At 51.6% G+C, this 23,960-nt stretch overlaps 1 protein-coding gene across 7 annotated transcripts in view; it reads left to right on the plus strand.

Annotated features, from left to right (window-relative positions):
• The window catches only part of LOC311513941 (uncharacterized protein), a 41,614-nt gene that overhangs the window by 377 nt on the left and 17,277 nt on the right, over positions 1–23,960 (plus strand). For 3 of the 7 annotated variants that reach the window (XR_014709802.1, XM_084616147.1, XM_084616149.1), the window contains exons 1-8: positions 98–464; positions 992–1,213; positions 2,376–2,398; positions 3,938–4,053; positions 4,353–4,385; positions 7,920–8,002; positions 8,666–8,792; positions 23,694–23,807. Coding sequence is in view for 6 of the 7 variants with exons in the window: in XM_084616147.1 (XP_084472273.1) it covers positions 309–464; positions 992–1,213; positions 2,376–2,398; positions 3,938–4,053; positions 4,353–4,385; positions 7,920–8,002; positions 8,666–8,792; positions 23,694–23,807 (874 nt within the window). In the remaining variant the exon portion in view is untranslated. Of the gene's footprint in view, positions 1–97; positions 465–991; positions 1,214–2,375; positions 2,399–3,937; positions 4,054–4,352; positions 4,386–7,919; positions 8,003–8,665; positions 8,793–23,693; positions 23,808–23,960 lie in introns of those variants that run through there. The other 4 variants (XM_084616150.1, XM_084616148.1, XM_084616152.1 and 1 more) reach the window with 4 other exon arrangements.

A 23,960-nucleotide genomic window follows, 5' to 3' on the forward strand; every position in this document is an offset into this window, starting at 1 on the left:
TTGGTTGTGGGGGTGGAGGGGTCTGTGTTCAGATCCAGCACTGGGCTGTGGGTGGGGAGGGCTCGAGAGGGGAAGTTGAGGGCAATGCTGGAAGTTGGTTGCTTGGGAGCTGGGTGGGCGCAGGGCACATTGGGCGCTGGGGGTTGGGCTGCACCCCGTCACCTCTCCAAGGGGTCCTGTGTTTTCCCTGGGAAACCTGGGCCCCGTTTCACCAGCCCCTCAGAGCTTCCTGGCTGAGGCTGAACGAGGCCTGGGGGAAAAAGTCCCAGTGCGTCCCAGGGACTCTGCTCGGGCATCTGCAGGGCGGGATGAGCCCTGAAATCTGGCCTGTGAGGCCGTTTGTAGCAGTTTGTAACCCCCTCCCCCACTTCTTCCAGGAGCCCCCACGAGAGCATCGGGCCCCTCTGGGAAAAGAGGGAGAAGCAGCCAAAGCCGAGGAGCAGCAGCAAAGCGAGGAGCTGCTGGTAGGTGCCCAGGGCCCAGGTTCGCCTGGGATCCCGGTGCCCTGAGTGACGGTGAATGCAGGGCCCGGCCTGCCAGCCTCAGCCAGGGAACCGTCCCCACTGGAGCCCAGGGAGAGGGCAGGGTCCGACACGGGGGTGACATGATGCCCTTAGGGTGCAGGAGGTGCTGGGCAGGAGAGAGTCAGTCTGTGTGAGCCCAGAGCCCCTGCCCATGGGCTGTCTGCGTGTCACAGTGACCGGGGAGCCTTTCCAGCACCTGGGGGGGTTGGGGAGGAAGGAGATGAAATGTGGGCTGCAGGGATGGAGAGTTTGGCTCAGTGCAAGTTGATGAGGTTTTGGGGGGAACAGGCCCTCCTGTTGGTGATGTACTGCTCACCCCAGCCCTGAGCCCTCCTCCCTTCCTGGCCTAAATATATGTCCCTCCCCCAGCGGAAGAGATCCTGTGTTCTGGTAAATAACTTCCCCACCTACCAAGAGGTGCATTTATGGTTCTCCCTTGTTACCGAGCTGCTCTCTCCCTTTTGCAGAAACAAACAGAAGCCGAGAGGCAGAAGATGGTCTGGGAGTGGCAGGAGCTGCGAGGGTTTCTGGAGGAGCAGGAGCAGCGGCTGCTGTCCTGGCTAGAAGAGGTAGAGAGAGCCGTTGTCCAGAGAAGGGATGAGGACATCTGCAGACTGTCCTGGGAGATATCCCTGCTCAGGGAGCGGGGGGGAGAGAAGGGGCAGCCGCCGCTGAGCCAGTCCCTGCAGGTCAGGCTGTGTCATTGCAACGATCATACACACCGTTCCTATAGGCCAGCGGTTCTCAGCCCGTGGGCCGCACGCCACTCACTAGCACTACTGAGGCCCAGTTCAGCTGTGTGCTAAAGGGCAGCCCGTGGGCTGGGTCCCGCCAGGTTCCCGTCTGCCTGGCGCGGAGGAGTCCAGGCTGCCCCGCCACTGAGCATATGGCAGGAGTCTGGGGCCGGGGCTGGCCCCATCGGGTCAGAGGTCTGGGACAGCTGGCTGGCCCCGCTAGCTACAGGGCAACCAGCTTGCTCCTCAAGCTCTGGGTCTGGGGCAGATGGCCTGCTGTGTGTGGCAGGGTGTGGAGGTGGCAGCCAGCTCCAGGGCAGCCCTGCACCGGGTTCCGGGTCAGGCAGCTGGCCCACCACCCATGGTGAGGGTCTGGGGTTGGGGCTGCTGGCAGGTCCCCCAGGGTCTGGAGCAGCCACATGGCAGGAGTCCGGGCTGGGCAGCTGGATGGCCCCACCCAGCGGGGGTCCAGCATCGGGGTCCAGGCTGTTGCTGCCGCCCGGCCCCTGTGGCCCAGTTAACACACTGTGTAATAAGCTGAGAACCACTGCTGTAGGCTCTTCTCCACTCTAGACCTCAAAGCACTGTACAAAGCTGGGTCGTGGGCATTATCCTTATGGGATAAATGGGGAAAGCGAGGCAGAGGGAGGGGCAGAGCCCTGCCCAAATCACATAGTAAATCTGTAGCAGCACCAGGGATGGGACCTGGGAGTTTGGGTGCTGCAACTCCAAGATTTTTCTCTCCTCTCCTGTAAATGTCTGTCTGCGTTTGCACTTGGAGGGTGAAATCTCCTCCCCCATGCAGAGGTCCCGAGCCAGCCTAAGGCCCCACTCACACCAGGGGGCTCGTGGGGCTCTCAGCACTGGGACAATTTGACTCTCAAGACAGAGAAACATTTTCTACCTGGGGAGAAACTTGCCCCTGCAGCCAACTCTCAGCAGGGATTTCTGGGGCTGCTGAGAGCAACTGTCCCTGCTAGTAGGGAGCGGGAGATGGCACATGAGTGTCTGAAATTCCCTAAATACCAGAGGCTCCCATGGTGATTCTCCTGCAGAGCAGGAGGCTTTCCCAGCCTGGCATAAGTCCTCTGACTGCCTCTTCTTTCTCTCCCTCTAGGGTGCTGAGAGCACCTGGGGAAGGTAAGTCCTGGGCTCTGTCTCACTCCCCTCATGGTCTGTTAGGTCTGGTTACTGCACTGAATACGGCGCTCCCCCCGCCCGCAGTGTGACGTGGCTCTGTGATTCTGTCTCCCTTAGCAGCTGCCTCAGCAAGGGGCAGAGTCTGTTACTCTCTGTCAGCTAATGAGGTTACACCAGGGCTGTCAGACATATGGCCCCTGGGCCAGACCCAGCCTGTCTGGTGTATTTATTGGCCGTATCTCATATTCAGAATGTGCAGAATCTGTTTGCATTGTTTTAAAAGTACTTTTCTAGCCCTCCTGGTTACAAAGAAACCCTCCCAAATGGTCACAGAGACAGTGTTGCCTTTTGGATTGTGCAAACAGCCTGGAGCAGCGGCTCCGGGAGGTGTGAATTCCCTTGTCTTCTGTTCATCTCTGTGGAGTGTCAGCTGAAATGACACTTTAATATCAAAGTTCAATATTCCATGGCTGATCCCTTGAGTAGGTGGAAATGGGAGTGAAGCCTTTGAAGGGTGGGTATAGGGGGTTGCTGTAGGGAAATAAAAACAGAGGAGACACACAAGGACAAGAAAGCAAGAGATAAATAGAGAAAGGAGGATGGGAAAGGAAGGGAGAGAAAAGGTAGAAATAGCAGGGCCATAAGGCGGTGTGTGGGAGGGGGGCTATTTCTCCGCACAGTGATACTTTGTGACAGTAAAGGACTTAATAAGTAACAGTAACTAATATTGTATTTCCTATACAAAGGGCAGAATCTCTGCTCATTCTTTGTGCATGCAGGTCCCAATGAGCAGTGGGTGTCCTGCTGTGAATGGAGGTGGGGTACGGAGTCCTAAATTGATGCCCTTGGGCCACTGACCATAACGGACAGCACAATATGGCCCTCTATACCGAATGAGTTTGACAACCCAGGGTTACTGGTTTAACTGAAAACAAAAGGAGGACTTGTGGCACCTTAGAGACTAACCAATTTATTTGAGCATGAGCTTTCGTGAGCTACAGCTCACCGATGAAGTGAGCTGTAGCTCACGAAAGCTTATGTTCAAATAAATTGGTTAGTCTCTAAGGTGCCACAAGTCCTCCTATTGTTTTTGCGAATACAGACTAACACGGCTGCTCCTCTGAAACCTGGTTTAGCTGAAGGGCTCAGAGCTTTTGGTGTTTAAGGGTCCATGTTCATCCCCTGCTGAAGATCTGGACTCTGTCCACATTGAGCATGTGGGACACACCCACTCTTTGGTCTGTGTCTCCTCTCTTTCTACGTAATCCCAGTGCTGGTGCCTCTTGTTGCTGGAATAGCCCAGTGTGGGGGGTGGCTCTGCTTCCCGCAGAACCAGAGCGTCCCAGAGAAAGCTCCTGAACCTGTCTTGGTTCCTTGTCCTAATGTTTCCCAGTGTCCCATCTCTCTGGGCCCATGGCAAGCCCAGGGCTGAGGGCGGGTGACTCACCATGACTATCTCAGGCTACAAAGCTCAGATCTAGGTTTGCTGGAATTTAAGGGTTGCTGGGCTCAATTTCTCACCCCTCCTCCTTTCCCTAGCAGGGAGGATGGGAGATTTCCAAAGCTGGAGCCAGGGTATGGGGAGCTGGAGAAGAGACTCAGCGATTTCTCTCTGAAAAGTGCCATGCTGCAGGAGGTGCTGCTGGGATTCAAAGGTGAATTGGAGTCTGGGGGTGGCGTCTCCTCTGGTTAGAGAGACCCCCACCCTGGGGAGGAGTCGGGGACTCTAGTGATGTCACTGACCCCACCCTCCGTCTCACAGCCCCAGCTCCGAGTCGCCCTTCCCCATGGGAGTAGCCCTGTGGGGCTGGCTCTGTCTGCAGCGGCTGCGTTATCGGCCTCGGTCTGTGTCACCATCTCGTAGTTAACAGCGGTTACATTAATAACCAATGGGAACCTCCCCAGGAATGCAAGAGCCTGAATTCTCACCTCTCCCATCCTCTCCTTCCCCTAGAGATGCTGCGACGGGAGCTGGGGAGCGACACAGGTACGTGTCTGTCTCTGATACAGGGGCCCTAGACAAATTAGAGGATTGGACCAAAAGAAATCTGATGAGGTTCAACAAGGACAAGTGCAAAGTCCTGCACTTAGGACAGAAAAATCCCATGCACCGCTACAGACTAGGGACTGAATGGCTCGGCAGCAGTTCTGCAGAAAAGGACCTAGGGGTTACAGTGGACGAGAAGTTGGATATGAGTCAATAGCGTGCCCTTGTTGCCAAGAAGGCCAATGGCTTTTTGGGATGTATAAGTGGGGGCATTGCCAGCAGATTGAGGGACATGATTGTTCCCCTCTATTTGACATTGGTGAGGCCTCATCTGGAGTACTGTGTCCAGTTTTGGGCCCCACACTACAAGAAGGATGTGGAAAAATTGGAAAGAGTCCAGTGGAGGGCAACAAAAATGATTAGGGGTCTAGAACACATGACTTATGAGGAGAGGCTGAGGGAACTGGGTTTGTTTAGTCTGCAGAAGAGAAGAATGAGGGGGAATTTTATAGCTGCTTTCAACTACCTGAAAGGGGGTTCCAAAGAGAATGGATCTAGACTGTTCTTAGTGGGAGCTGATGACAGAACAAGGAGTAATGGTCTCAAGTTGCAGTGGGGGAAGTTTAGGTTGGAAATTAGGAAAAACTTTTTCACTAGGAGGGTGGTGAAACACTGGAATGGGTTACCGAGGGAGGTGGTGGAATCTCCTTCCTTAGAAGTTTTTAAGGTCAGGCTTGACAAAGCCCTGGCTGGGATGATTTAATTGGGGATTGGCCCTGCTTTGAGCAGGGGGTTGGACTAGATGACCTTCTGGGGGTCCCTTCCAACCCTGATATTCTATGATGGGCCACGGGGACATTTCAGAGCAATAAACAGGTTAGGGACATGGCATCACGGCCTCCAGTCCCAATGTTCCACAGCTTCCAGCTGCACAATGTAAAGCAGGGGAGCCCCGAGACTGAGTCACTCCTGCTGTGACATCTGATGGGGATTCGCAGTGAATCCAGATCTCAGGGGTGTGTTTCCCTTTGGGGAAAGGAACACCAACCTGAACGGTGTGAAATAGGATGGGACAAGGACAAAATATCCCGACCTTGAGGAGTCTGAAAGCTTCCATGAGTGACTGAAAATGGTCAGATGTGGGCAGCAGAGTCTCAGGCATGAGGAGGGGTGGAGCCCAGCTGTACCCTGTATGGACTGACTCTATCTGAGGCATGGGGCTGTGCGAAGGAGCAGAGAAACTGCCATCTGGCACAGCAGGGGTGAAAGAAAACCTGTGGGTTCAGCTAGCCCCATCCCGCTTTCCCTGCAGCCAGTGCCAGGCCTGGAGAGGGGGAGAAAAGAAGGGAGCCTGGCTCAGTTGAAGAGGCAGGAGCTCGGTTTGCCTGCCTGAAGGGCCAGATCAGTGACATGCCAGCCAGTGGAGACTTTAGTAGGAAGTAGCCCAGGAAATCTGATCTTGACTCCCTCTGCTGGGAGGGACACCCATTTCCACTGTTTAGGGGTTCAACTACACAGGGCCCTGGGCTGGGACCTGGTGGAATGGGGCCCAGGTCCCCCTGCACTCCTCTGACCAACAATCTTGCCACTAGTATCACAGGCTGGTTTACTGCATACAGACTGGCTTTGAATATTCGTTTGGAACAAAGATGGAGCTGATGTAGTGCATGTTGGCGTTTCTCACACTTTAGTGACCCCTTATTTGAAATCCCTCCCCGGGATCTCCTGACATTTACAATGATGTGAGAATAAAACACGTGTCAAGCCTGACCCTATACAACTTGCATGTCTGCACTTCAAGAGGCTGCCAGAAAGTAGTTGTCCTTGAGGGCTAAAAGTGCAGGAAGTGGGGGAGTGAGATTTTCTTTGCTTAAGATCATAGTAAATCTGTCAGTATCTCACGGCCCATCTGACTGCTTGTCATGAACCTCTGGGTGTTGCAACGCATCAGCTGAGAAACGTTGCACAGGATTCTTCATGATTTTGTATCCGTATTGGCTATGAAGGGGAAGAGAGTGTTACTTTTTATATGAAGGAAATCTGAATTCAGCAGCTAGCAGCTGGAGCAGATATGGCCCAACCCTGGGAAATATTGATTTCAATGCAAGCCACATTCTTAATCATTCGGAATCCCAGCTGTGATATTAGTAGGGCCCTTTCTTTTCAGTTTGTATTTGATTTAATTTTTCTGTGGAATTGATCAGTGTTTATTACCCCAACAATGAGAACAGGAGAGAATCAGTGCAAAAAACGATTAATTTTCCTGGGTAAATATTAGGGGTTTATTTTGATATGGGGGGGAGAGGAAGCATTCAGCAGATGAATGCTTTGAATTCCTTTCATCAATGTGGTTTGCTGCAGAACTAAAACAGAACTCAAAACATAACACTACCTTTGAGTTTAAGAAAACAATCTAATCCCCAAATAGAACTTTTCATTTGAATGAACAGGTTACTGGGCAGACTTACAACTATTAGCCTATAAATATTGACATTTAATAACTGGGCCACACCATTTGCAGTGCATACACTCAGCTTCATCCTTTTCTCCTGGGTTTGTTTTTTTAAAAACTTTTGAATACTTCCTTGTGTTCTGAAACATATTCTGAGACAGATTTTCGTTTTCTTCCCATTTTAGTGTGTGAAATCTTTAAACCATTATCTGCTAACAGCTTGAAATGTGTACACGATGGGCACATAGATTCATCAGTACGTTCAGATGCGCGCGCACTTCAGTGCTTGCATGCGTGCCTGTTTGTTTGTTGTGTGTGTCTTCTAGACTAAGACAGAGCTTTTCTTCAACTGGCAGCTTTGTGTATACACGCAGACTAATGTATTCTCCTAATGCATCTATCTCACGTAATGGATTGTATTTTCCTAGCTAAACAAGTTATTTTTTGTGTATTTGAAAGATACAAAAGTAAGGTGACAATCAGAAAAAACTGAATAATACTTTATTTTTCTGGAAAAATTGGTTTAAACTGAAAACGAAGGGGCTTAGATATTAGACAGCCTGAAGCTGGGCACAGTAACTCTTTCGCTGCTCTGTCTGTATCGCAGCCCGAGAGACTGACACCCCACCGGTGTTTAGTAGCGATAGCGATGAGGCAGAGTGTCAAGCCGAAATGGCATTAGTTCTTGCAGGATAGGGAAGGCCTCCAGGAATAGACAATAACCAAGTCTCTGAGTCAGGAGGGGAAAGAAAAACCAAGGAGGAATAAGTGGGGAGAGAGGCCACAGACTCTGAAACCTGCTCAGATCCAGTTCCTGTCTCAGCACTGGACAGATTTGGCCTGGTCCCTAGCTCTGTGGAGTTCCTCCTCTGCTGGGGGAATGTGCCATCCTTTGGAACCATGTCAGGTTTAAAGGGTCTCAGAGGGTTTAGTCCTGGTGGGAGGGGATGGGTCTGCGCTGCAGTGACAGAGTGCTTTCCCAGCGTGAGAGTCTGCAGAGAAAGGGCCAGTGAGACTCGTGACGTGAAATGACCTAAAGTCTGTTCTGAAATCCCCCCCAATAACCCTTCTCCCCCTGACAGGCTGCAGAATAACATCCCTGGGTCACTCCAGATTCTCCCAGCCTGCCCGGCAAAGGGAAATGGGCATGGCAGAGCTGGCTCAGGTAGGGATGCTGGGGGGTTCTTGCAGGAGCCAGAGGGACAGTGAATACACAGGAAGTGGGAGTTTGATCTAAGGGTGGGAGGGTGCAGGAAGTGCACAGGGTGGAGAAAGGGAGGGGGACAAGGTGCGATGAACCTGCTGGGACTTGATAAATCTGGGGTCTTGATTCTAGGAATAGAGGCATGGGGGTTGGGTGTGGAAATTCCCCTATTTGTGGAAGAGGAAACAAACTGGCCTGGGCTGGCAAAACTTCCCAGACTATCAGTGCTGGAGGGTGAACCCACTAACCAGAGATTGTTATGACATGAAGGGGACACCCAGCAGAGGGACTTAGGGGAGATGCCCCATCCCCTGACATCTAGCTGCTGGAAATGGGGAAGGTGTTGGGCTTCCTATCCGGGAACGTCCCTGGACCCTGCTTGGGGCTCCATCTCTTGTATCAGCCTCTGGTAAGTCCATGTCTGATGAAAGTGAAGACCTTGCTCCCTTTATCTGCTGGGAAGGATGAGGGGCTTGCTCTATCTCTATGCTTCCTGGGTGCTCTGAGCGGGTTGTGGGTGGGGCTCTGCTGACTCTGTATCCATTTGATTGGCCCTGCTACTTATGAATAGTGGGGCTGTGAGTGGGGCAGCAGGTCCTGAGTGTGGGACTCTTGCTCTTTCAGGGGCCGGTGACCTTCGAGGAGGTGGCTGTGTATTTCACCAGGGAAGAGTGGGCTCTGCTGGACCCCGCTCAGAGAGCCCTCTGCAGAGACGTCATGCAGGAGAACCATCAGAATGTGACCTCACTGGGTAAGGATTCATAGAATCATAGAATATCAGGGTTGGAAAGGACCCCAGAAGGTCATCTAGTCCAACCCCCCGCTCGAAGCAGGACCAATTCCCAGTTAAATCATCCCAGCCAGGGCTTAGTCAAGCCTGACCTTAAAAACCTCTAAGGAAGGAAATTCTACCACCTCCCTAGGTAACGCATTCCAGTGTTTCACCACCCTCTTAGTGAAAAAGTTTTTCCTAATATCCAATCTAAACCTCCCCCACTGCAACTTGAGACCATTACTCCTCGTTCTGTCATCTGCTACCATTGAGAACAGTCTAGAGCCATCCTCTTTGGAACCCCCTTTCAGGTAGTTGAAAGCAGCTATCAAATCCCCCCTCATTCTTCTCTTCTGCAGGCTAAACAATCCCAGCTCCCTCAGCCTCTCCTCATAACTCATGTGTTCTAGACCCCTAATCATTTTTGTTGCCCTTCGCTGGACTCTCTCCAATTTATCCACATCCTTCTTGAAGTGTGGGACCCAAAACTGGACACAGTACTCCAGATGAGGCCTCACCAATGTCGAATAGAGGGGAACGATCACGTCCCTCGATCTGCTCGCTATGCCCCTACTTATACATCCCAAAATGCCATTGGCCTTCTTGGCAACAAGGGCACACTGCTGACTCATATCCAGCTTCTCGTCCACTGTCACCCCTAGGTCCTTTTCCGCAGAACTGCTGCCTAGCCATTCGGTCCCTAGTCTGTAGCGGTGCATTGGATTCTTCCATCCTAAGTGCAGGACCCTGCACTTATCCTTATTGAACCTCATCAGATTTCTTTTGGCCCAATCCTCCAATTTGTCTAGGTCCTTCTGTATCCTATCCCTCCCCTCCAGCGTATCTACCACTCCTCCCAGTTTAGTGTCATCCGCAAACTTGCTGAGGGTGCAATCCACACCATCCTCCAGATCATTTATGAAGATATTGAACAAAACCGGCCCCAGGACCGACCCTTGGGGCACTCCACTTGATACCGGCTGCCAACTAGACATGGAGCCATTGATCACTACCTGTTGAGCCCGACAATCTAGCCAGCTTTCTACCCACCTTATAGTGCATTCATCCAGCCCATACTTCCTTAACTTGCTGACAAGAATACTGTGGGAGACCGTGTCAAAAGCTTTGCTAAAGTCAAGAAACAATACATCCACTGCTTTCCCTTCATCCACAGAACCAGTAATCTCATCATAAAAGGCGATTAGATTAGTCAGGCATGACCTTCCCTTGGTGAATCCATGCTGGCTGTTCCTGATCACTTTCCTCTCATGCAAGTGCTTCAGGATTGATTCTTTGAGGACCTGCTCCATGATTTTTCCGGGGACTGAGGTGAGGCTGACTGGCCTGTAGTTCCCAGGATCCTCCTTCTTCCCTTTTTTAAAGATTGGCACTACATTAGCTTTTTTCCAGTCATCCGGGACTTCCCCGGTTTGCCACGAGTTTTCAAAGATAATGGCCAATGGCTCTGCAATCACAGCCGCCAGTTCCTTCAGCACTCTCGGATGCAACTCGTCCGGCCCCATGGACTTGTGCACGTCCAGCTTTTCTAAATAGTCCCTAACCACCTCTATCTCCACAGAGGGCTGGCCATCTCTTCCCCATTTTGTGATGCCCAGCGCAGCAGTCTGGGAGCTGACCTTGTTCGTGAAGACAGAGGCAAAAAAAGCATTGAGCACGTTAGCTTTTTCCACATCCTCTGTCACTAGGTTGCCTCCCTCATTCAGTAAGGGGCCCACACTTTCCTTGGCTTTCTTCCTGTTGCCAACATACCTGAAGAAACCCTTCTTGTTACTCTTAACATCTCTGGCTAGCTGCAGCTCCAGGTGCGATTTGGTCCTCCTGATATTATCCTTATCAAATAAGGAAGTGTTATTTACTCCTCTCATAACACAAGAACTAGGGGTCACCAAATGAAATGAATAGGCAGCAGGTTTAAAACAAACAAAAGGAAGTACTTCTTCACACGATGCACAGTCAACCTGTGGAACTCCTTGCCTGAGGATGTTGTGAAGGCCAAGACTATAACAGGGTTCAAAAAAGAATTAGATAAGTCCATGGAGGATAGGTCTGTCAATGGCTATTCGTCAGGGACAGTGTCCCTAGTGTCTGTTTGCTGGAAGCTGGGAATGGGCACCTGGGGATGAATCACTTGATGATGACCTGTTCTGTTCATTCCTTCTGAAGCACCTGGCATTGGCCACTGTTGGAAGACAGGACACTGGGCTAGATGGACCTTTGGTGTGACCCAGTGTGGCTGTTCTTATAGAATCATAGAATCATAGAATATCAGGGTTGGAAGGGACCCCAGAAGGTCATCTAGTCCAACCCCCTGCTCAAAGCAGGACCAATTCCCAGTTAAATCATCCCAGCCAGGGCTTTGTCAAGCCTGACCTTAAAAACCTCTAAGGAAGGAGATTCTACCACCTCCCTAGGTAACGCATTCCAGTGTTTCACCACCCTCTTAGTGAAAAAGTTTTTCCTAATATCCAATCTAAACCTCCCCCACTGCAACTTGAGACCATTACTCCTCGTTCTGTCATCTGCTACCATTGAGAACAGTCTAGAGCCATCCTCTTTGGAACCCCCTTTCAGGTAGTTGAAAGCAGCTATCAAATCCCCCCTCATTCTTCTCTTCTGCAGGCTAAACAATCCCAGCTCCCTCAGCCTCTCCTCATAACTCATGTGTTCCAGTCCCCTAATCATTTTTGTTGCCCTTCGCTGGACTCTCTCCAATTTATCCACATCCTTCTTGAAGTGTGGGGCCCAAAACTGGACACAGTACTCCAGATGAGGCCTCACCAATGTCGAATAGAGGGGAACGATCACGTCCCTCGATCTGCTCGCTATGCCCCTACTTATACATCCCAAAATGCCATTGGCCTTCTTGGCAACAAGGGCACACTGCTGACTCATATCCAGCTTCTCGTCCACTGTCACCCCTAGGTCCTTTTCTGCAGAACTGCTGCCTAGCCATTCGGTCCCTAGTCTGTAGCTGTGCTGCATGCTGGAACCCTGTCCGCCAGCGCTGAAGCCTGCCTGTGCCTTTCCATTTGCCATGAATCCTTCCCTCTTTGGTATTGCACATGGTTGTTGGCCCTCTCCAGGATGTCAACCATAAGTTCATTGTGGACACACTACCTCTGGGACAGGTCTGTGATGGTACAAAGACCCAAGTTTCTGCTGGAGTGTTCACGCGCTGCTGACGTATGACAGACAGGACAGGTCGAACTGCCTGCAAGCAGACAAAAAACAAAACATTATTGTCTCAGTGATTCCAAAACGGCTCAGTGCAAAAGCTCAGAAAAAAAAAATACTGGTGGAATCTGAAAGAAGAATTGAATATTTTGTAAAACTGACCTTCAGTATAGTGTGAGAGGAATGCTGCAGATCCCAGAAACTCCATGGACACTACTGGGTTAATTGCAATGAAAAGAACATACAGAGAATGGTAACTTTAAAATAACAATTTTGCTTAAAATTGCAGAACATTTGGGGCTCTGGGGGAAGGGGGATGGCCATGACCTACTCCAGAGGCCTTCTCTATCATTTCAAGCATTGTACATTTTGGAGGATGTCTTGGAGTCCCTGGGCGATGCTCTGGAACTGCTCCCCACGAAGCCAGTCAGGACTCTGGGGAAGTCTCCTCTCTGGGAGCAGCCTGTCTGCAGGACACACAGCTCACCCGGCTTCCACCTTCCTGGGTCTGACCTCAGAGCATTCAGCATCCTCTGCCCCTCCGTGCGCTTCCCACAGCCAGTCCGCCCAAGTGGGGTCCTGGGGAAGCCAGAGGGTCCTGCCCCCCAACTCTGCAGTCAGGTGTGACTCTCAGCTAGCCATTAAAACAGAGGTTTATTAGACGACAGGAATGTGGTCTAAAACAGAGCTTGTAGGTTCAGAGAACAGGACCCCTCAGCTGTGTCCATTTTGGGGGGCAGTGAGCCAGACAACTCCGTCTGCACTTCACTCCTCGTCCCCAGTCAGCGCCAAACTGAAACTCTCTCCAGCACCTCCTCCTCTGGGCTTTGTCCCTTTCCCGGGCCAGGAGGTCACCTGATTCCTTTGTTCTCCAACCCTTTAGCTCTCACCTTGCAGGGGGGAAGGGCCAGGCCATCAGTTGTCAGGAAATAGGGTGTCGGCCCTTCTCTGTGTCCAGACCCCTGCACACACCTGCCCTTTAGGGCTCTGCAATGATCATACACCCTTATCCCACCACCTAGATACTTAAGAACTGCATAGGGGAAACTGAGGCACCCCCACAATATTCAGAGAAAACATTAAGAACAGTCCCACTTCGTCACATCTCTCCCTCCTTCAAGACCGAACTGAGTAAGGTCACTTTAGCCAGTGACCTGGGGAAGTTCGACCCCACCAACGTTTCCATGCCTGCCCCAGCATCTCTCCCATTCCCTAGCATTGGCTTGCATCAGCCCCACACCCCGCCCTGTGTCTGAGATGTCAGTGAACACTATAAAGGCCTTGGCAAAGTCTGGGTTTACCAGATTTACTGGGCCCTGTATTAGAGCCTTCTTCAATGCACAGAGAGCCCTCTGGCACTGCTCAGTTGCAGTAAACTGCTTGCAAAGACTACCATGGGGATTCCTTTCCCTAGGGGATTTTCTACGTAACAATTCACTCTTCACAGAAATTCTGCCCTTAACCTCTTCACCTAGGGCTTGCTCTAGAGGAACACTTTCCTGAGCAACAACAGACTCTTTCTGGGACTCACTTACATCCAGAATTACCTCTGGCCTATCAGGTGGATTCCTACACAATCCCCTTTCAGGCAAACTTACAGACTTCCTAGATAAAAGGCTAGAAGCATTCTCCTTCCCTTTGCCACACACAAGTTCAGGAATCTTTTCCTTCTTGCGACAGGTTTCCACACCCTCAGTAGGTAACACAATCAAATCACCTTTCTGCTCTCCTTGTGCCCTGGCTAGGATCTCACCCTGATTAGACAGAGTTGCTACACCCTTTCCCAGCAACACACTAGCAACAGGCAAAATACAAGCACCAGAATTATCTGGTCTCTGGGATTTTGCTAGGACACTAACTGAATGCAACCTAGTTACAGGGCCATTCTCCCGAGCAGACACAAACTTAGGACCCTTCCCTTCCCAGGCTTTAGTTGAATCCAGAACCAACTCTGAGACAACTGCACTATTCTCAACCATCACAGGCTGAAAGGGCCCTTCTGTCTGCTCCACAGACAAAGAAGAGCCGGAGACACATTCTCCTTTCCCAGACACCCAGCTTGGGATCTCATTCCGCTGGTCCCAGCACACAAGGCTGTTCACAGACAACTGCTTGGAGATCAGGGTAGCTTCCTCCACAGGCAAGTCAATACCCCTGACAGTCACAGGCACGTTTCCTTCACTGTCCCAATTCTCCACCCAGCTAACAGGTAAGGTCCAGGGACACTCATCTTCCACCCTCCTCGCCTTCCCACCCTGCTGACTAGACACAGCCATCAGCTCACAAGGCTGCCTAGGCTCATCCAAACTTTCCTTACCAAGCACCTTGCCACTCCCAACAGATAAACTGCTGCTTCTTCTCACTACCCTGAGCTACTTCCAGCAAATCGCAGCTACCCTTCTCAGGTTCCCTTTTACAAGGTGTGCTCTCAAAGTTCTGTTGTCCTTCCCTTACCAACCTCTGCTTCCAAAAGGAACTAGATGTTAAATTCACTGAGAGACTACAAGTCATATCCAAAGTGTCTAGAGATGAGAGTAGACCTGCCATCCCCTGCATCCTCGAGAGATTAACTACCCAGCTGTTCTGCTCTGCAGACTCAGCTACCCAGTCTTTCCTCTCGCTGGCTGGGCCTGGGGTCACAGCCCCGCTGAGCCCTGTCCCTGGTAGCTCCATCCTTGCCGTGGACTCACTTCCCAGCAGCACCTCTGGACAAGGCAAACCTGGTTGGCAGCTGACCTGCCCTGCCTGTGGGTCCCCCCATTCAGCTGGGGTCTTATCTTCCCCCTTGCTCAGCGCTGCCCTTGCTGTTCCAGTGGGGGCAGGCAGCGAGCTCTCTGCTCTCCTTACAGCATCAGAGCCAGCAGGAGCCTCATCTCAGTGTGCAAGGGGGTGGGGAGCATCTCTCTGTCCCACCCAGCCCCACGAGTCTGGTTACAGGTAGGCAGGTATCCTGAGCCTAGCCGCTCCTCCCCCCTGCCAGCCAGGTCATTTGCATTTTCACTGACAATTTCCATCTTAGCCAATTGGTTCTCTGGATTCAAATTCAAACCCCTGGCCGTTACAGGAGCAGGGCCTGGATCCTGTCCCAAAGAGACACAGTCACTCCCCAACAGGGTCTCACAGCCGATATCCTGGAGAACCCCAACGACTAGCCAGCCCGACCCCTTCTGTGTCCGCACAGGGATCTGGGCCATAGGCAGGGCAAGGGGCTTCGTCCCTGGGACCTTCACCCAGCTCACACAGCCCCTCAGCATCTGGTGGGGCTGCACCATCCGGGGCCTGACAATAGTTCTCTCTGTCCCAGCATCTCGCCACCCCAGGAATGTCTCCCCATTGACCATCACCTTCCGCTCCCACTGGGAGTCCAAGGGGCCTGGCCCCAGGTGACTCCACACAGACATATAGGTTGGGGTCAGGAGTGGGAGCCTGTCCACTTCCCCACCCATCTGGCTGACGGAATCTACGGCCTTGGGACCCAGCAAGGGAGCTAGACACCGGGGCTTTTCTGCAGAGTCCCCCTTCGTTCAAATCTCCAGCCTGCTCAAAGGCAGTGGGGTGGCATCCACATCCCCCCCTCCTTAACCAGGGGCAGCAATTTAGTCTTGAGGTTCCCTGCGGAACTGGCCCCCCGGGGTCTATCCCCACTCACCCCTGGGAGGTCCCCTAGGCCTTTCCCCTCCCCCACCGCCAGTTCATGCTGCTTCTGCAGCTCTTTCTCGGGCTCTCGCTGTCTCCCACAGTCCTCTGGCTCTCTCGGACTCAGCTCCCATCCCGTCCATTCCCCTGATGGGGAACCCGATCGGGAAGACCCTCGTCTGGTCGGGGACAGGAGTCTTGGGGTGCCTGGCTACCACTCCAGCTGCTCCCAGATCCTGCTATAGCCCCATTTGGGGTCAGGAATCCGCTCCTTAGAGCGGTCATCCTCCTCCAGCTGCACGATTAACTGTACTTTGGTGAACTTTCCAACGTGTAACCCTCGCTTTCTGCACAGGGTTACAATGTCCTTCTTAAGGAGACGGTGACAGGCCATCACTCCGCTCTTCCCAAGTTGCTGTGGACTCACAGGCCTGTGTGCTCTCAGCTCCCCACGGTTTCCAGGGAGAACCCCTAGTGTGCCAGCCCTTCTCGCGGTCACCTCCTCTTTGCCAGGGTCGAGCTGCAGACTCCGCCGCCGCTGGGACAGCTTGCTGCAATCCCCAGAGGAACCCTGTTACTGCAAAAGTCCTTCTCTCTCCCAGGGCCAAGCCACAGGCTCCTCCACCCCTGAGACTGCTCACCACAGTCCCCAGGGGGACCCCATTACTGCAGAGTCCTTCTCGCTGGTCACACACTCCAGGGGTTAACCGCCCCCCGAAACCGCTCCTCTCTGAGCCTTCAGCACGCCTGGTCCCCGTCAGTCCCCCTTCGTTTTGCTGCTCCCCCATCACTTACTGCAGGAAGCGCCATCCACGGGGTGCAGTACATCCCACCGCTGCCACTAGTTGTCACAGAGTCCCCGGCGATGCTCTGGAACTGCTCCCTACGCAGCCAGGGAGGACTCTGGCGAAGTCTCCTTTCTGTGAGCAGCCTGTCTTCAGACACACAGCTCACACAGCTTTCACCTTCCTGGGTCTGACCTCGGAGCATTCAGCCTCCCCTGCCCCTCCGTGCGCTTCCCACAGCCAGTCTGCCCAGGCGGGGTCCTGGGGAAGCCAGAGGGTCCTGCCCCCCAACTCCACAGTCAGACGTGACTCTCAGCCAGCCAGTAAAACAGAGGTTTATTAGACGACAGGAACGTGGTCTAAAACAGAGCTTGTAGGTACAGAGAACAGGACCCCGCAGGTAGGTCCATTTTGGGGGGCAGTGAGCCAGACAACCATGTCTGCACTTCACTCCTCATCCCCAGCCAGCGCCAAACTGAAACTCCCTCCAGTCCTTCCTCTTCTTTGTCCCTTTCCCGGGCCAGGAGGTCACCAGATTCCTTTGTTCTCCTACCCTTTAGCTCTCACCTTGCAGGGGCGATGGTCCAGGCCATCAGTTGCCAGGAAACAGGGTGTTGGCCATTCTCTGTGTCCAGACCCCTGCACACACCTGCCCTCTAGGGCTCTGCAACGATCATACACCCTTACCCCAACACCTAGATACTTAAGAACTGCATAGGGGAAACTGAGGCACCCCCACAATATTCAGAGAAAACATTAAGAACAGTCCCACTTCGTCACAGATGACACAACAGTTCTTGTGGTTCCTGAATGGCAAAGAGAGATTTTATTCCATGTCTTTGGTGGCAAGCCAGCTATGTATGCCATCAAAGTATGCCAATTTATTGTGACTGAACAGCACATCTGTATGGGAAGTGGGCTGATCCACTACTGAGGACACCCTGGCAAATATACCTTTCTGGGAAATGTGACTCTATGTCTTGAGTGCCTGATACGGGAAAAGTTTGCAGCACTTGGGGCTGGGGAAAAATTTGTGCGGGAATCAGCAGGATACCATGTTAATATCTGCATGCCTTATGGCCTCCCGCTGGCTTTGAATACAGGCTTTTATGGCTACATACAAACACATAAACTATGAGGGACTCACAAGGAACTCTGCAGAAACCCCCCTCCTATTGCTGGACCCCTCAGCTGTATTTCAGAGAAATGGTTTTGTCACCCAGGGACTCCATTGAGCTAAAATGGACTCCATTTCAGCTTCCCACCCCGTACAGTTCACTGTTTGCAGGTGGCTGTCTTCACAGTGGGGCTGGGACAGAGCACCCCACTGACAGAGAAGGCAATATCAGGTTTTTATTTTTAACACCTTAGCAAGAATGAGTTTCTAGTAAAGTTTTATTTTTAATGCTTGTTTCAGTGTTTTTGCTTCCCAGTCTCCAGTTTGAATTGCACGTGGTGGTGGAGGGGGCAGGGGGAGACCAAGGTGTGCTGGTGGTGGTGGAAGTAAAGGCCAGGGTTGGTGCTCCAGGAAATGGGGGTGCTAGTAATGCAGGAGGGGAAGACAAGGGGCACTTTTTGGCCCTGTGGGTGGGAGGTGGGAGCAAGGACTGCTTGGGAGAGTGGGATGCAAAATGGTTGGGGACATAGACTCTGGGGCTTGAGCACCCATGGAAAAAAAATGTGGGCGGGGGGGACTCAGCACATGCCAGGCACAGCTGTGGGGTGGCCCCAGATCAGCTATTCGGCAGCTGGCGGGAGGTGCTCCAGGGAGGGCGGAGAGGAGCCAGTGGGGGGCAGGGGGACCTTGGGGGAGGAGGCTGAGAGGAGCAAATGAAGGACAGGCAAGGAAGGGGGCTGGGGGAGGGAGTGGAGCAAGGTGGGAAGAGGTGGGGTATGGGCGGGGCCCCAGGAGAAGAGTGTTGCGGGGGGCTTTAGGGTGGAGCACCCACCGGGAAAAATAGAAGTCAGTGCCTATGGTTGGTGAGCAGGAAATTTGGGATAACTGGTAGTGAGCAGGGCTGCAAGACATGGGAAAGGAGGAGCCAATATAAGGAGTGACTGCTTGCGGGGTCCCAGGAGATGGAGAGGGCTGGGAGGAAGGGGTGTGGGTGTATTAGTGAGTGACAGGGCTAGCTGAATCTCCATCCCCTTCCTCAGCTCTTTGAGACCCCCACCCCAGTCAGGCCTTGTGCCTTTCTCTCTCCTGGAGTGGAATTCTGCAAGTCTCCTGTTCCTAGGCCAGGCCCTGGGCTACAATACCCGACAGATGAATCCAGCCTGAGTACAGACACCTTCGTCAGTCTGCAATCATTTGTGTACAGTAACAAATCAGCTTTCTTCACGCCAAAGTCATGTCTATTTTGCAGTAGAAATCAAGGGTAAGAGAAAAAAGGATTTAAAAATAACAATCTTCACGCCTGCTTGTCTTACCCTGGTGGTCAGCTAGGCAGGTGTGACCCAGTGGGAATTGGGGTGATAGTTTTATGATGCTGATGTCTGCCTCAGTTTCCCTGTGTACTTTTGTCAAGGTTCCTTCCCCACTCTGAACTCTAGGGTACAGATGTGGGGACCTGCATGAAAGACCCCCTAAGCTTATTCTTACCAGCTTAGGTTAAAAACTTCCTCAAGGTACAAACTTTGCCTTGTCCTTGAACCCTATGCTGCCACCACCAAGCGTGTTAAACAAAGAACAGGGAAAGATTCCACTTGGAGACGTCTTCCCCAAAATACCCCCCAAACCCTACACCCCCTTTCCTGGGAAGGCTTGATAAAAATCCTCGCCAATTTGTACAGGTGAACACAGACCCAAACCCTTCGATCTTAAGAACAATGAAAAATCAATCAGGTTCTTAAAAGAAGAATTTTAATTAAAGAAAAGGTAAAAGAATCACCCCTGTAAAATCAGGATGGTAAATACCTTAAGGGTAATCATATTCAAAACATAGAGATTCCCTCTAGGCAAAACCTTAAGTCACAAAAAGACACAAAAACAGGAATACACATTCCCTCCAGCACGGCTTATTTTACCAGCCATTAAACAAAAGGAAATCTAACGCATTTCTAGCTAGATTACTTACTAACTAACTAACAGAAGTTCTGAGACTGCATTCTGATCTGTTCCCGGCAAAAGCATCACACAGACAGACAGACCCTTTGTTTCTCCCTCCTCCAGCTTTGAAAGTATCTTGTCTCCTAATTGGTCATTTTGGTCAGGTGCCAGCGAGGTTATCTTAGCTTCTTAAAGCTTCTTCTTTTACAGGTGGAAGGTTTTTGCCTCTGGCCAGGAGGGATTTTATAGCACTGTGGACACAAAGGTGGTTACCCTTCCCTTTATTTTTATGACAACTTTGCATTGCTACCTGGGGTGAAAAAAATATTGCTCTGCTCTTGGGGCAGGACTGGAGATTTGAGTTGTTTGCATCAGGTAGCTGGCTGGGGTGCGCCGAATGGGTCATTAAAGGTCACGCTGAAGCTTACCCAGATCAATGCAGAATCCAAAGAGACCAAGTCACCTCCCATGGCCAGGACATTTCTACATGGCAACAACCAAGTGCGAGGAAAGAGAATCCCCCGCCCCCTCCTCTCAGCAGGGAAGCAGAGTAATGGGCTGAGCTGGAGAAGAAAGAGGAAAGGGGGCAGGCAACTGGGCTCTCTCCTGGCACTGTCAGAGAGACTAACATGGATTCCAAACCAACTTGCTGGCTCCTTGCACTGGCCTGGCCAGTACGGACCCTGCCTTAACTTTTGCTGCTCTAGACTAAACTAGGCTGAAACATAGACCAGACCCTGTGGATCCGTGAGAGCAGATGTAACTTCTTCAGACACCCCATTCCCCCCCCCCCCCATGTCTCTGTCTCTTTCCCCTTTCCAACTACTTGAGATGGACTTCCTTTTTACCCCGCTCCAGTTTGGCCCTGCTCATCTAACCCAGTTCTGCAAGTTAGCTGGAGCTGGGAGGTAGAACAGGCAATGCTGATAATTCCTGCATTGTCTCATAACAATTTTCAAGTGTTTGCCAAAGGGTGGCTAATTTTGAGCCATTATTCTTCTCTTCCTGCTTGTTTTCCATACAGCCCCCCCCCATTACATTGAACCAGCATATGCATACAGTAGTTGTCCCAATAGCCAGGTCAATGTACAGTATTCAACAATATTACAGAGCAGCTCCAACTCCCATCTCAGGGGTTTGGCGCTACAGGGGAGGGCCCTACCAAATTCACGGCCATGAAAAATATGTCACGTACGGTGAAATCCCGTCTCCCCTGTGAAATCTGGGTATTGTAGGGGGGCTCTAGAACTGGGCAGCTAGAGAGAAGTAGTTGCTGGCCAGGCACCCAGCTCTGAAGGCAGCACAGAAGTAAGGGTTGCAATACTGTGGGCTCACTACAATAGCCTTGGGACACCCCACCCATGATGCTCATTTGGGTCAGGACCCCTATGGTTACAACACCATGAAATTTAAGATTTCAATATCTGACACAGGGGAAATCAAGGTTTTTAAAATGCTCAGACTGTGAAATTTACAAAAATGAACCATGAATTTGGTAGGGCCCTAGATATAGGATTAAGGGACACATGGGAAAGGGAGAGGGGCTGTTCGTTGGGAGTGAGTGCAGGGGAGGTCTGGGGGGATCTGGAGCTGCCAGGATCCTACCCCATTAATACAGAGTCCCTACAGAGCCCTCACTGATTTAGGGGCTGCGCCCCATTCTTCTTATTGTCCCATTTCACTTTATTTTATCTACATTTTCAAATATTATTGTTTTCACTCTTCTTTCTCCATTGCTGAGTGCCCACCCACCACCACACTTGCCTCTTCCCTGCCTACTGTGTTCCTAGCCACCATTTCTCAGGCCTTCCATTCCTCCCAGCCACAAGATGGGTTCATCCATCCCATCATCCATCCCTGCGAAAAGTGGGCTATCTTGGCCATGTTCTAGGTTGCGAGTGACTCTGGGGATGCAGAAGATTGTCCTTCCTCCTCCCTATCTGCAGCATCTCTCTTGGCTCTTTGAGTCAGTCCCGCCTGATGTCACATGGCCCAATTCCTATTAGAATCATAGAAGATTAGGGTTGGAAGGGACCTCAGGAGGTATCCAGTCCAAGCCCTGCTCAAAGCAGGACCAAACCCAACTAAATCATCCCAGTCAGAGCTTTGTAAGCCGGGCCTTAAAAACCTCTAAGGATGGAGATTCCTTCACCTTACTAGGTAACCCATTCCAGTGCTTCGCCACCTCCCTAGGGAAATAGTGTTTCCGAATATCCAATCTAGACCTCTCCCACTGCAACTTGAGATCATTATTCCTTGTTCAGTCATCTGCTACCACTGAGAACAGCCTAGTTCCATCCTCTTTGGGACCCCCCCTTCAGGTGGTTGAAGGCAGCTATCAAATCCCCCCTCAATCTTCTCTTCTGCAGATTAAATAATCCCAGTTCCCTCAGCCTCTCCTCGTAAGTCATGTGTTCCAGTCTCCTAATCATTTTCGTTGCTATCCGCTGGATGCTCTCCAATGTGTCCACATCCCTTCTGTAGTGGGGAGCCCAAAACTGGACGCAATACTCCAGATGTGGCCTCACCAGTGCTGAATAGAGGGGAATAATCACTTCCTTCAATCTGCTGGCAATGCTCCTACTAATACAGCCCAATATGCCATTAGCCTTCTTGGCAACAAGGGCACACTGCTGATTCATATCCAGCTTCTGGTCCACTGTAACCCCTAGGTCCTTTTCTGCAGAACTGCTGCTTAGCCAGTCAGTCCCCAGCCTGTAGCAGTGCATGGGATTCTTCCATCCTAAGTGCAGGACTCTGCACTTGTCCTTGTTGAACCTCATCAGATTTCTTTTGGCCTAATCCTCCAATTGCCTAGGTCACTCTGGACCCTATCCTTCCCCTCCAGTGTATCTACCGTGTCATCCGTGAACTTGCTGAGGGGGCAATCCATCCCATCATCCAGATCATTAATATTGTTCAAATTCTCCTTTTCCATGGGATGGATATTTATCCATCCCATCATACAGATAATAGAATCATAGAATATCAGGGTTGGAAGGGACCTCAGGAGGTCATCTAGTCCAACCCCCTGCTCAAAGCAGGACCAATCCCCAATTAAATCATCCCAGCCAGGGCTTTGTCAAGCCTGACCTTAAAAACTTCTAAGGAAGGAGATTCTACCACCTCCCTAGGTAATGCATTCCAGTGTTTCACCACCCTCCTAGTGAAGAAGTTTTTCCTAATATCCAACCTAAACTTCCCCCACTGCAACTTGAGACCATTACTCCTTGTCCTGTCCTCTTCCACCACTGAGAATAGTCTAGAACCATCCTCTCTGGAACCACCTCTCAGGTAGTTGAAAGCAGCTATCAAATCCCCTCTCATTCTTCTCTTCTGCAGACTAAACAATCCCAGTTCCCTCAGCCTCTCCTCATAAGTCATGTGTTCCAGACCCCTAATCATGGAGACCCCTAATCATGAATATTTTTTATATTCTCCTTTTCCAGAGGAACTAGAGTCTGATGCTCCTGAATTATAGCATCTAATTCCCCAGCCTTCTCCAGACCCTGGGGGATTTCCAGACTCCCTCCCATTTTGTCTGACTTGCTAGAGTCCTTTGCTAGAGCCCCCCAGCCCAGCCCGCCCCTTCTGCCTGAGATCCTTCCCCTTTCCTCTGCCGAATCCCAGAGGCACCGACATGCACTGGCTCCAGCTCCCCGGAGTCTCTGCCTGCAGCCTGGGCCCCGCCTTGCCCCAGCCCAGGGCCTGGGCCACAGGGGAAGAGCCCCAGAGGAGGAAGCCTGGGGGCAGACTGTGGGTTCAGCCTCCCCTGCCCTGTGATACCTGCCGCCCATGCCTCATTCCTCAAGATGTGCTTTCCTGACATCTAATGTTCCTGAGATACCGTGCTCACTCCCTCCTATTGCTTAGTCTGCTGACTCCCACCAACCCATGCTCGCTGTTCCCAGCTTCCCTGCAACTCTATTTCTCTTTCTCAGAATGAAGCAGGAGGTTTCCTTGCCTGCTGCCATCTTCCCCTTCTAGGCTGTGGAGTTACAGTCTCTGTGTTCTAGGCCCCCCTTTGAGGAGGATTGTCGGGTGGTGTGTTTTCCCAGCAGAGATGGAGTTAGTTAAATCCCTCTTTCAGCAGAGCCTCCGACACGTTTGAGCCTCAGCATATTTCAACTTCCGAATGGGCTGGGGTTAAAATAAACAAATTTTTGTGTGTGACAAATCTCCCACGAACCCACTGGATTTCTTTTCCCTCTGCAGAGTTCCCAGTTTTCAAACCTGATGCGATCTCCCATCTGAAACAAGAGGATGAGCCGGGGGTCCCAGAGATCTCTGATTCAGAGGAGACAGAGAGCCTCAGGGGTGCATACACAGGTGAGGAATCATGAAATCAATTCAAAACCTGTCCGTGTCTGAAGGACACAGCTGGGATTCCCGACAGAGACCTTGTGAGTTCTCCAAGTTCAGGATTGTCCCCAGCAGATTTGTATCCTCAGGGCAGATGTCGCTCCTGACTTCCTACCCATC

The sequence above is a fragment of the Lepidochelys olivacea genome, assembly GCF_965140295.1.
Source record: "Lepidochelys olivacea isolate rLepOli2 genome assembly, chromosome: 28".
Taxonomy (NCBI): domain Eukaryota; kingdom Metazoa; phylum Chordata; order Testudines; family Cheloniidae; genus Lepidochelys; species Lepidochelys olivacea.